Source organism: Scardinius erythrophthalmus, assembly GCF_964197995.2.
Source record: "Scardinius erythrophthalmus genome assembly, chromosome: 3".
Classification (NCBI taxonomy): domain Eukaryota; kingdom Metazoa; phylum Chordata; class Actinopteri; order Cypriniformes; family Leuciscidae; genus Scardinius; species Scardinius erythrophthalmus.
Genome location: NC_138223.1, coordinates 29,185,038 through 29,199,086, shown reverse-complemented (window position 1 = coordinate 29,199,086; position 14,049 = coordinate 29,185,038). Strand labels below are relative to the sequence as shown.

The window sequence follows — 14,049 nt, the reverse complement described above, 5'->3', positions numbered from 1 at the left end:
GCAAAAATTGTATTATTACTTTCATTTCTGCAGTCAGAGCATTGATTTGTAGAGTGGCAGAAGTTATTACATTTCTTACAAGGTCAGTTATAAGAAGAATACCTTAATGATCAAGCCTGTATTGTTTGTTTAACTCCCTGTAATCATATTATAAATATATAACATAATAAAACATATACATCAATACATTATATTTTTGTGTGTGTGTTCTTCTCCTCTCTGCTGCCATCTTGTTACTCCTAACTAGGAGGATACCTCTCTGGCACTCTTAAATCATTTAGGAGCTGAGACTTCTTGACACTTATAGGAAGCTTTATGAATCACACTTATTCGTAAGTCTAGGAATAAGAGCAAAAATGTGAAAATGAGAAGAACATTCTTAGAATTTTGACACACTTAATACAATTTTTTTACTTGATCTGGCTTTATTATAGCAACTGATATTGAAATAAATGGGATTGCTAACAAATAGCTTTACTGTTTGCATGTATTTAGACCTCCATGGAAAGAACAGTAAGCAAGTAGATCTAGTTTGTGCTGATGTTCAGTCATAATCCACAAGGAGGTGTCATTGAGTTCATTTGAACTCAATGTCTTTCTGTTCACTTTTTCTCTTCAACATTTGCATGAAGGTTTAACCAACCTGGACAAGGTTCACACAACCTGAAACCACTACAAACACACTAGATGAGGTTTGAAACTGTCAATGACGAAAGAAGGAAAACCAAGTACAAACAAGAGATACAGAGGCAGACACAAAGCCGACTCACAAACAGAAAGAAATGCTGGAAGAAACACAGGTGAAAAGCACTTATGATCCAAAGAGGAGAAGATACATGTTAAGAAGTACAAGAGAAGAGAAACAGAGATGGTTAGAGACGTCATAGAGGAACTTACATCTTAAAGCACACTTCCACTTCACTCTTGGTCTTTCCAATACACAGTCACACACGCACTCATGACAAACAATGTGCACAGCTCTCATTTTGGACATTAGTTTTTTAAACACGTTGTCAAAAACCTTCAATAATGGGCTACTGTGTCTTCCAGATCATCTGTAACCTTGCCGTTTCTCTCCTACTGCTATCGCTTAGTGTCAGCAGCACCACAAACGGTAAGTATTAAGATCTGCTCTATGATGTCCTATTAATGACTGAATCTGATGTCAGTATACATATTGTTAAATGTGATTTCTAGGGAACATTGTGGTATGTGTATGACAACAGTTGTGGTATGTGTATGGTTTTGTGAGTAAAGAACAGCTGCTATTTAACCTTTCACCTTACAATTATTTGACCTACTAGCTGTTTTTCTTTTCAGTGATACCAAACACATTTAATGTCATGCTTGGTATGTCTTGGTTCGGCTTATATGAGACAAACAACCATTGTGTCATTTAAAAGAATTTGATTAAAGAAATATATAATAATTTGATAGTCAATTGAATTCTGTTTTAAGGCCAATTCACACTGCACCGACGGGCACTGACCAACAGACTTGTTTGTTGGGTTTTGTCGGATCAGTGTATTACCCGTCAGCGTCTGTTGCAGTTGATCAGAGCTTCTTTTTTTCGATTGAACATGTTCAATCTCCTTTGTCAGGTCATGGGATGTCTGAGAAGTAGCGTTCCGTAATATGGTGATTGCTTGTCAGCGTCTTATTTGTCATAGTAGTAAAGAATCAGCAATGTTTTATCATAATTATAGTGCAATATCATGTAGTAATATTAAAATATATAACATAGTATAATATACAGTACAATATAATATGTTAATATTATATAGTAGCTGGCAAATATTTGGACTTGAATATTAGAATTTTAGTTATTTTAGATTTTTATACTTATATCTTACCTATCTTGAACAAAATCATTTGTTTTTCCAATTTCATCAAAATCCTTTGACTTAGTCTTTATACCAATATCAACAGGTAGAAGTAATGAATGAAACACAGTCTTCTTTAAAAATTTTTAGAGTTTATGCTCTGCATTAATCTTAGGGATCGGGGTCGGGTGCCTGGTTAAAGAATAGTTCATCTTATTCTAATTGATAGATGAAAAAAAAATAGATAAACTATAATTATTCAGAATTATTATGTATATAATTATATTATCGTTAATATTTATAAGCACACAAGGTTGAAAATTTGTCCTGCGAATCTGTCCCAGTAGTTTACACCAGTAAACATTTGGTAACACTTTAGAATACTGTTCCGTCACTAATGAATAACAACACATGAACAAATGAGGAATGCAACAATAACATTGTAGTAACTACTATTAACTAACAAGAAACGCTGATTAACTAATCAGTAAATAATAGCACTCAGCTGAATGTGGTAGTTCACTATTAGCTAATCAGTAACTAGCCTACTATTTTTTCATACCTCTATGAGGAATAATATCTACTATATACAGGTTCATAATTATTGTGAGTAATGCATGATGTATAATTAATTCTAGGGTGAAAATCACTGTATTTCACTAGTAGTGACTCAAGTATTACCAAGTCCTTCAAGAAAAGACTATTATTTGGAACAGTTTTCTAAAGTGAAAAAGTATGATAACTTCATAGTAATGACTGAAGTCATTGTCAAATTTGGAGGTTTTTGTAAGATTTTGGTTAGTAATAACTACATCCTTCTAATGGAATTACTAATTATTTGGAACAGTATTCTAAAGATAAGATCATGGTCACTCACTAGTGATGACTCAAGTGTTACCAAATCTGTCAGAAGTAATTACTGACCAAAACCTTACAAAAACCTTGTATGCTTGCAAAGACTTCAGTCAATATTAGAGTTATTATGCTTTTCGCTTTAAAATACTGTTCCGAATAATTAGTAATTCCTTCTGAAGGACTTGAGTCATTACTAGTGGGTTACCATTACCTCCACTTTATAATTAATTATACATTATGCATTATTCACTTTAAGTATGAACCAATATATATTAGTCCTCTGGGGGGTAAGAAAAAAAAATAGCAGTTGCCAATTAGCTAGTGAATTACCACATTCAACTGAGCACTATTGCTTGCTAACTCATTAATCAGAGTTCTTTTGTTTGTAGTTTACTCATTTGTTTCTGTGCAGTTATTCATTAATGATGGAACAGTATTCTAAAGTCTTACGAAGAACTCGTATGAAGTTTTAATTCATCTAAAACTCTGTATTGAACTCCCCGCCCATTTCCCCCTTTACTCTTGTAGGGTCTGAAGAGCTGCAATGTGTCCGAATGATCAGAGTGCCACGAAACACAGTGTTGAGAGCTCGTGTTATGACAGAGTCAAAGATAAACTGTACTTTAACTCAACAAGGATGTCACAGGAGCCCACAAGTCTCATGGTGCAAAATTTATGGAAATCACTGTAATGCTTTAAATCACTCAGATTACATAAAAACTGAGTGGAAGAATATGACAGAGGTTGAAGGGATGGCTTTCCTGATTTTCCTGAACATCTCAATGGAGGATGCAGGTTTATACAGATGTAAAGAAGGTGACAACTCTGTTGGCCATGCTATTAAAGTCACTGTTACAGGTAAGCAATGTTATTAGTAGAATGTAAACATTCAGTGGTAACACTTTATTTTGATGTTCCCATTTAAACATTCTGTTGACTATAAGTAAATTTACAACTTCATGTCAACTGTCTCTCATTAGAGTATTAGTAGACAGTCTGCTTAATATCTGCTAACTCTTTATTGTGATGGTCCTCCAACAGACATTCTAATGACTATAAGAAACTTTGCAACTACATGCCAACTTATTCGAACCCTGACCCTACCAGTCTACTAATACTCTACTAACACTCTGAGAGCTAGTAGACATTTAGGTGCAATGTTACTTATAGTCAACAGAATGGGCCCTATTTTAATGATCTGAAACGCTAGTATCAAACGCGAAACGCAAGTAACTTTTTTGGGCCGATCTTTGTTGGATAAATGACTCTTGCGCCCGACGCAAATCTAAAATGGGTTGGTCTGAAGTAGCTACATTACTCATAGGTGTGGTTTGGGTGTAACGTGAAATAAACCAATCAGAGCATCATCTCACATTCCCTTTAAGAGCAGGTGTGCTTGTTCCATGGCGGATTGCTATTATAACAGCGGATTTGCCAGGCGCGCGCCAGGAGCGGTTCACAGCCGAGGAGACTGACGTTCTATTCAGGGCCGTAAAAGACAGAGAAGTGACATCGTTTGAGGATGGGAGAAACCCACCCAAATTAGCTTCAGTTAAACAGGCGTATAATAGTTTTGGTAAATGTGTAAGCTAGATTTGTGTCTATTTTTTCACATCTTCATGGACACCACAATGATTTCTCTCATGTTAAATATATTTTTCCTTTTAATTATGTATGGTTTGCAAAAATGGCAACTGCTGTGTCTGTGTGTAGATGAGAGAAGCAAAGTGTATGCACGTTGTGTACACGCTACACTATGGCCAAGCATGCGCCCTTAAAATAGCATCTGAACGTGCCACTGAAAACACGCCACTGACTTTAGACTAGGTTTTTCCTGGTCAGTGGCGGAATTGTTTTCTGAAACTGCAAAATAGCACCAGGGAGCGTCTGTGCTGGAACACGCCTCATCTTTTTTGCTGAACCGCCCCCGGGAGTGCAAGTTCATTCCCTAATTTACCGTGTGGAGGGAAAAGTCCGCTGTGTGTCGGGTGCAAAATAGGAATGATGCGTCGGTGTACAAAGTCAATTGCGCTGGGTGCAAGATAGGGCCCAATGTGTTAAAGGACCATCAAAATATAGTGAAACCCATTTTGTTAAATATACTGTAAATATAATAAAAGTGTATTTTAAATGTTTTCAGTAAATAAGGAGGATGAGGTTTCACACAATCAAAACAACACAAGTAAGGGCATGACCATTACCACATATGATATTATGTTTGTCAATTAGTTTCTATTCTAATGGTTTTCTAAAGTCAAAGTGCATTAAAGTGCATGCCTGATAAGTACAGCAGGTATTAAATACTTAATGCCTACAATAGGTGATGTGAATACAACTCCGAATGATGATCTGCAGTGGCTTTGGCCATATGTGTACATATGCACTGGAATAGCGGGGCTGGTATTCATAGTTATGGCTGTTACATTACTTTTCATCAGATGCCAAGGTGAGTGGTTTGGGAATTTGCAATACGATCAGAAAATTTACAATAACCCGTTCCATTAGTTTTTGTGTCCATTGGCTGATTCTGATTCTGTATTTTCCATAGGGACAAATTCAAGAAGAAAAGATATGTCATATAAAAATCAGGTACCTTTTGTTTTCATTTTGGTCTGTAGAACTGTTTATTGTATCTACTGAAAATAAAGTTTTTAAATGCTCTGTTTTCACTTATACAGTACATGGAAACACAAAGAAGTGACCTGCCTCCTCCTCCTCCTCATCCCTATCACAACACCCGTCCCCCCTCAGACCAGACGACCTCTGCTTTATATCGTGTCTGTGAAACTCCGCCTGTCAGAGGAGCATCTCCAGCTGGAAGAGTTTCAGGTGGTAGACACAACACCGTTGGTACAGAAAGAGGAGAAGAAGAGAATGCTCTTGTGTATGCTTCTTTGAATCACCAGGCTTTGCCCAGAGTGCCAAAAAGAACAGCACGACAAGAACCAGAACCTTCAGAATATGCTGCAATCCGGGTCCGGTGATTCAATTAATCTTTTACTGAGACACTTTAAAAAAGAATACTGAGAAATGACCCAAGAAAAAGTATCACTCATTTGCTATTATGTATTAAGAAATGATTTTAAAAACTCTCTTTGAGGAGCAATAATCTGAGCTTGACATGTATGATGGCAACTGCAACTGCCTGCTGTTATCTCAAAGGTCTGGCATGCAGAGTTAGACGCGCTCCCGGGTCAACAAATTTTGTTGATCCTAGAACAACATTCCTGTCCGAAAATGTAATCCTAACTATATACGCTTAAATCTAGCACCTAGCATCTAGCATCAAATATAAATCTGCACTTGGTGAAATCAGGTTCTGCTGGATGTTGCACCTTGTGGCAGGAAATTTACCACACAGTAAAAGACAATGGTTTCTACACTGAACGATCCTGTTAATGTGCTATTTCATTAAATGTAAGAAGAGGTTTTGCCAAATGACTAAATGCCTGTTCACACCAAGACAATAAATATTTTAATTTGAATGCAGCTGTTAATGTGTCTGTTTAGAACGGCAGTCGCAATGTAAGTGTTTTTTGCTAGTTCCAGCACGACGCAGTTATCGTTTTAACGTCCTGCACCACGTTGTTTAAATAGCAAATTAATTTGCGCCCATTTGTGCGCCCATGAGCATGCTGGGCTGAAAACGAGGTGTGTTGGTTCTTTGCTATTTTGAGGCAAATGAAATAGACTGCGCTATTGACCAACTGAAACCTGGTCTAAAGTCAATGGTGCAGTATTTTTATTTATTTTTTTTATTTAAAGAGTGCGTTAGTAAAGTGTAAACGCCCGAAGTGCACTTACGCCGTGCGCTTTAGACCATGGACTTAGGTTGGTAAAATAGAACCCTAACATTTGCACGTCATCAATGGCCATCTGTCTGTTTTTCGAGCACCCATGGAAATGACTGAGCACTCACAGAAAAACACAAGATATTCTCATTTTAACCAATCAAATTGAGATTCAGGAACCCTCTCTGATTGGTGGAACTCACATCAGGTTATATTTAGCGTTATAACAACCTGATACAAAAGCTTGTGCTTCTGTTTTTGCACAATGATAAATTGCATTTTAAGTAGGCTAAATAATTCCAAAATCATCAGGTATATTAACGAGATAGTGACTCATGGAAAAATATGTGTTTTAGTTTGGTTGGTAATGTATTAGCAGTCCGCAGGCCTCTACTAGTGAGACATGAATAACCTTTGTGTAATTAATTCATCAAGGTCACCATCGCACAGAGAAAAAAACAGGACTCTTGAAAAACGAACACCATTAATTAATAACTAATGAGCATGTTAAAATTATTTGAATTTGGAAAGGGGAATTTGTTACATATGTGTATGTGCTTAGCCTAGTTATCATTTGATTCATGGAAACAGGTGCCTATGGCTTTAAGGCCCGTTCACACCAAGAATAATAACTGTAAAGTTAACTTTAACAATAACTATATTAGCACACACACTAATGTTCTGTTTATTATAAGTTCGACTAATTCATAGAATTTGGATTATTAAAAAAAAAAAAAATTCTGCATCAAAGTTGTCTGATTTGTCGAGTTTGTACGCAGAGTACAGAACTGAGAAGCCCACAAGAGCAAAAGCATGCAAAAACATTTCCTGTATGAGCAGGGGGGAGACTGCAACTTACCAGATATGATGGTGGGATTCTTTACCTCCCACAATGAAAAATAATACATACAGCCTACTTTTTTATTCACTAAAGGTCAAAGAGTTACATTCTGCCTTCTAATTATACTGTCCACCCACAATGAAGAAAAGTACTTCCTACTGTTAATGAATTAAAGGTCAATGAGTAACATACTCCTATCTATTTATACTGTACATACTGTGTGTGTGTGTGTGTGTGTGTGTGTGTGTGTGTGTGTGTGTGTGTGTGTGTGTGTGTGTGTGTGTGTGTGTGTGTGTGTTTGTATGAATGAGTAAATTAATCCAATAGTAAATTAAACCCATCAAGTTCAAAGCTTATTTGCAATTGTATAAATCAGTTTGCTGCTGTAACGTTGTGTTGGTGTGTCTAGACTGGTTTCACCTAAGACTGTGACTCATTCCTTTAAAGGGGACTTCCATTAAAAAAAGTTCCTTAAAGTTCCAACATTGTATTTACCTTGACATGATTCAGTTAGAGAGGTGTTTCTCTTGGAATAAGTACTAGATGTACAGTTTCAGAATGTATGAGCAAGACTCTCCTCTCATAGGGGAGTAAAAAAACGATGGAATAAATGTGAATATGTTTGTTGTACTGTTGCCTGTGAATCACTTTTCATTAAATAGACTGGTATAATCATTAAAAGTAATTCATCTGCAAACATATGAGGTTTTCTTCACTTTTCTGCACTGCCTTTTAACTGTTGTCAAAGTGATGTTTAGCAGATGTATGGAGATGAGTTCACTTAGCAGAGTAACCACAGGTGTAGTTCATCATATTAAAATATACAAACACTTTGTACTGGTTTGACAACCAAAAAAAAAAAAAACCCAATAAATCTGTTATTTTATAATTTAATAGAAATGTAACATTGCAACATGTCTGGCCTTTCCTGTGTTTTCATTGTGTTTTTAGTTCTGCCCTCTGTGACCTAGTTTTCCCTGTTGCTGATTAGTTAATTTGTCTCCACCTGTGTTCATTAATTATCTTGTTTGTCTCTGTTTATTTAAAGCCTCAGTTTTCTCCCAGTCGCTGTGAAAGTGTTTGGTTGTGTTTATTCTTTGTTGTTCTTCAAGTTTGCTATTAAATGTTACTCCAGTTAATTCTCCTTCGTTGTGTGCTTTGTTATATCAATCGAACCGTTACAAACATATGTATACACTGAGCAGCCATAACATTAAAACCACCTGCCTAATATCATGTGTTGAGGAACGGACTCCACAAGACCTCTGAATGTGTCCTGTGGTATCTGGAACCAAACACAAGAGAGGTCAATAAGTGATATAAAAATCAAATGCTTTTACTGAAAAAAAAAGTGGCAAACGTTTCGGTCACATGTGGCCTTTCTCAATGTAAGCTTGCATTGTTGCTCTGACCCAAATAGCCATCACTATTTGGATAACACTTTAAAATAAGGTTTCATAGTTAACATTAGTAAATTACTTTAAAGGAACACACCAACTTTTTGGGACTTCAGCTTATTTACTGTATCCTCCCGAGTTAGATAAGTCCATACATACCCTTTTCATCTCCATGCGTGCCATAACTCTGTCTAACGCACCCACCGCTAGCCTAGCTTAGCACAAAGACTGGAGGTAAATGGCTACAGCTAGCATACTGCTCCCAATAAGTGACAAAATAACGCCAACATTTCCTATTTACATGTTGTGATTTGTATAGTCACAGTGTGTACAAATAACAAGGCCACATGAGACACAGCCATATTCTAAACGTATACATACTGGGAACTATATTCTCAGAAGGCGAAGCACTGCTACTTGGGCGGAGTGATTTACTCCAACTCTCTGCTCAACACCACGGGGCTTCTCAGGTGCTGCGAGCAAATCACTCCGCTCAAGTAGCAGTGCTTCCCTTGTCAAAGTTACTCAAATCTTTTCGCTTTCCCATTTTTCTGGCTTCCAACACATGACATTAAGTTACTGACTGTTCACTTGCTGCCTAATATACCCCACCCGTTCGCATGTGTTATTGTAATGATATAATCAATGTTATTCACCTGTCAGTGGTTTTAATGTTGTAGCTGATCACTGTAAACACAGTGTGTGCGTATGTAGGGCCTATATAAAATAAGTAGCTCTTGTATTGTAAAATACATCCATAATACATCAATATACTACTTTCTGGGGTCACTGTATGCCTTTTCCAGTTCTGTTAACGATGGTCCATGAGAAAGCAGAAATCTTTTCTCAGTTCCCTGTAACAGGTTTTATTTCACACGACTTGGATTGTCCTGAGGATCTTTCACTAGCAAAAATGTATGTTTGCTTCTCTCTCTTCTGCTTTTCCAAATAACACTGCAACAGGTTATAGAGAATTGAGAATACAGCATGCATGACACCACCAACTAGTCTAAAGGTGATGATACACAGGGCAACTTTTTGAACAATGTTGCTGGGCAATGTTGCCATCAACGAGCAACCAGGTGAGACCCAGGGCCCACGACCGATCTAAATTATCCAGATAGAAATTTGTTGCCCATTCTCAATGGGAAAGTGCCCAAGCAACATCACTCGGCAACATTGCCCAGCAACATTACTCAAAAAGTACTTGGCTTAACTAATGACACATTGCTACTGCAGTACCATAATTTTGATTATGTGTTTGGGGTAGGGGCTACCACGAATGAACGAATCTGACTAAATTTTTTTTTTTTTTTTTTTTTGTGAACAGATTCAAAAGAATCGATTCACTGAGATGAATCAAAATTCTCACTTCTTGCACGCAACAGCAACACATAGACTATTCGCTTTACACAAAAATGGAAGCGAGCATTCAAAAGTGTGTTCTTCATTTAGTGTTGGCACACTTCTGATAAAAGCCTTTAGTCCTACTAGAATCAAACCAGTCTGATTTTTGCAGATCTAGATAACTCGATTGTAAAAGAGATAAGAGTAAAGATTTATAACAATATTTTAAAGGAAATAATTACATGTGCAACTACCTTTTGCATGACAAAATTTGCCTGAACAAAAGGCCTATGTGTAAAAAAAACATTGAATGTCACTGAAGACCAGGTGAAGTAACTGTGCGTTTTTTTATTTTTTTATTATTATTTACTTTGAGTGAGTGGGTGGATGAAAACAGTGCGTACCACTCACTCAAAATCAATTCATGTTTGTTTTTCAGGAAACAATGCAAACAAAACTCATATCATGTGACTAACAATGTCACACAGTTTGATTAAAGTGCATGCTTGCTTTATTATTCTACTTTATTCCAAACACATCAAAGAACATGGAGGTGTGAAAGTGAAGGGGATGACTCATTTTAGAATGACACAGGTGGGCTAAATGTTTAGGTGCACTTCTTCAGTTAAGAAGTTACAAACAGCACAAAGAGGAAGTTGATGTTACGTACAAAATTACACTGTATCAAAAGTGGCTAGCATCACAGAAATCACAACAATCTGTCACATTGCATTTGCACCATCTAACACACAGTTACAACAAAAGTCTCAAGAGGAATTATGGGTGCGTTTATAGCCCGGGTCTCTTCTCTGGTCCAACCACCACCAACAGCCATGCATGAAGAAAAGGAAACATCAGCAACAACAGAAAAATAAAACAACATTACATCATGGGCGGAACATTATTGACTTTTTAAAACGTTCCAGAATCCAGATAATACAAGTCTGCTTACATTTAGGTCTCTTTTAGGTCTATGATTGATTAGTTTGGCTAAGCAAAAATCTTTACTAAAATATTATTGCCATCCTTCTGTCTCAAAAGACAACGGAATCTGCATCTCTAGACATTTGTTGAGTTGAAGCGCCTACTGTAGTGCCCGATTCTTCTAAGATATTGCAACTTTTATATATTAAACATTCCATTTGCAAGATTTTTTACATATGTTTTCATAGCAAACAAATGGCTGATTCATTTATTCTGGTTAAATGTAAAGATAATTATTGATATATAATAATACAAGAGTAAAATAAATTATTCCTGTTTAAATTATTCACCCCCATGACTGAAAAATTTGCTTAACGTGGTGATTTAGACGTAAAATGAGTGACAGAATAAAATTACAAAAATAATGTTTTCCAAACACTCTTACTGCCTGGGACATTCATACACAGTATTTCATGTCTTAATATAATGGATAAAACATTAAGCTCAGTTTTAATGATGGAAGTCATTTTAGTTCACTTAATGTCAAATTAGCATTTTCGTCATGTTCCCGACTGCTATTTTCAAAAAAAAAAAAAAAAAATGGAAGTCTATGAAGAAATATTATAGGCCTTCTTCATATTTTTGAAGGAAAAGTTTCAAACAAAACATGTTTTTGTTGTTTTGAAAGCCCCCTAGAGGTTTTTCGGGAGACACGTAACATTCTATCCCCTTACCCTAAACCTACCTATCACAGAAAGGTTTTTGCATTTTTACATTTTCAAAAAACATCACATGTAGTGTGATTTATAAGTGGTTATCCTCGTGGGGACCAATGGCTATTTAGGTATTGTTTAGCATTGTTTTATCTTGCATTTGGTCTTGCTTCCTTCTATGTAACATCCACTTTCATGATCCAGTCAGTTGCTGATAAATAAAATGTCCTGTCCTACATCTTATCTTGTTGTTGGCATCACTCACAATTGGCTTTAAGTGATTTGTCACACCAAGTGAATGTACTTATTTGTAGATGCACTATATTGAAGTGATTTATGATATGGTGCCTTTAAACAATGATTTCCTGTTTCCAATAGCAACCAAAAAGACATCAGTCATGGTATAAGGTGAGTTTAGAAGGGCTTCTTGCAAAATACAGGAAGTGGTAACTCCTTAGACTTCCTGTGGTTCTGTACTTAAACAGGTCTATGTAAAACATACCTCACAATTGGCTTTGGTTGCACTAGATATTTTGCTATACTTTACACATACATATTATCATCTCATTAGTGTTTTCATACACAAATTTTACACATTAATTTTTGTATGTGCGCATATATGCTCAAATTTACAATATGGATGTTCTGGCATCATAAACAATATAAACGTATTTACATAAACAGCTACAGAAAATAAAAATCCTCACAAATCCTTTATGTTTTTGTTGTACTGTGTGTGTATATATAATTAAATATTGTTTTATTGCCTTTATCTTGTGTGTTTAAGCAATACAATCCGTGACAGAAGACCCCACCTAAAAACTTGTCTAGCAGCGAAAGTTTTGTTTTTTCCTGTGATTTTTGGACTTTTTGATGTTTTTTCTCTCACCATGGATCTCCCTGCAGTTCGCCTCCTGTGCCTTGAGCAGGGAGAACGCTCCCTCCAGGAACACTTAGAGGAGTTTCTCGAACTGGCCCATCAGACAACCTTCCCGGACAATTGCCTGTGCTCGTTCCTGAACGCCGGCCTGAACACCCTCAGCCACTCCAGCCGCCAAGTCATCACCATCCCATCACCATCAGTCACTCAGTTCCTCCAGCCTCTGAGTGCTCCGCTCTATCTGGACCTGTCGACCTGGCTCCTGTGTCTGCGCTCCTTCCTCCCTCAAATCCAGCATCGGACATTCAGCCTCGCCAGGCTCTATCGGACCATTGGCTCCACCTGTGTCGGACATTGACACGCCTTCGCTGTGGACTTGCTCCACCTCCGCCCTTGGTCACTCCAGCTCAACCTCAGCCCTCTGGACCCCCACCTCCATCTCGTGGGGTCGTCACTGCAGCTCATTCGTGGCCGCCTGGGTCTTCACTGTCACTTCATTTCCTCAGCTCTCTGCCTGCGCGTTGGGCTCCAACTCCATCACCATCACCGCCTTCGATCATCCCCATGCTGGCATATAGCATCATCCCCCCCATGGCTCTTCCCTCTAGCGACGCTGCGATGGTTCGCAGTCCTGGCTGTGGCCTGGGTCTCTTCCATCTGCTCGCCTCTGCTCAAGGCCATTCCCTGGATCACATCACCTGCACCACCCTGGACTTTCTGTTCGATCCCTCTCCCAGACTCTCGTCCTCCACCTGAGCCTCCTTCTCCATTCTCCTGCCGGCGTGAGGTCGCACCTTTCCAGGAGGGGGCGTAATGTCACTGTTTCACTCAGTTTGGACTTTGTTTTCATTAGCCAGTTTCTCCCTGTCTAGATTATTGTCATGGTCACTAATTTGATTCGTTATTCAGCTCAGGTGTGTCTGATTAATGTATACATTTGTATACATAATACATTTTTTTCTTTCTGTTATTCACTGTCGGGTCTTGTCTATGTTTGGATGTATTGTATGCTACTCTCATTGTGTGGATTTGCCTTTGGATTTTTTAAAGACTGCATTATTGCCTTCATCTTTGTGTTTGTACATTATCAATATGTTTATGTAGTTACAGTTTAATATTATATAGATATTGCTGTGTCCCTTACACCAGTGGTTCTCAACTCCAGTCCTCGGGACCCACTGCTCTGCACATTTTGTATGTCTCCCTTTTTTAACACACCTGAATCAGATCATCAGCTCGTCAGGAGAGACTCCATGAACTGATTTGAGTGTGTCAGATAAGAGAGACATACAAAATGTGCAGAGCAGCGGGTCCCGGATACTGGAGTTGAGAACCATTGCCGGCTTACACCATCCCTACCCTAAACTTTTTTTAATGCAGCTGTATAACAGAAACAGCAGGAATAGAGCTTCTACAGAGTGCAAACACCATAAATAACAATGACCATCGTACACTTGCCTACTTGTTACACATCTAGT

At 37.6% G+C, this 14,049-nt stretch overlaps 1 protein-coding gene across 2 annotated transcripts; it reads left to right on the top strand.

Annotated features, from left to right (window-relative positions):
- The first annotated feature begins 655 nt into the window (after positions 1–655).
- Positions 656–8,454, top strand: LOC308688406 (B- and T-lymphocyte attenuator-like). Of its 2 annotated transcripts, none has more exons than XM_081361424.1 (7): positions 656–871; positions 1,051–1,114; positions 3,207–3,536; positions 4,819–4,860; positions 4,999–5,124; positions 5,227–5,267; positions 5,357–8,454. In XM_081361424.1, exons 1-7 carry the CDS (start codon positions 869–871, stop codon positions 5,660–5,662), a joined length of 912 nt encoding a protein of 303 aa, XP_081217550.1. In that variant the 5' UTR covers positions 656–868; the 3' UTR covers positions 5,663–8,454. The 2 variants fall into 2 exon arrangements, with proteins under 2 accessions (XP_081217550.1, XP_081217549.1); XM_081361423.1 differs by having other exon boundaries at positions 657–800.
- Positions 8,455–14,049: the final 5,595 nt, after the last annotated feature.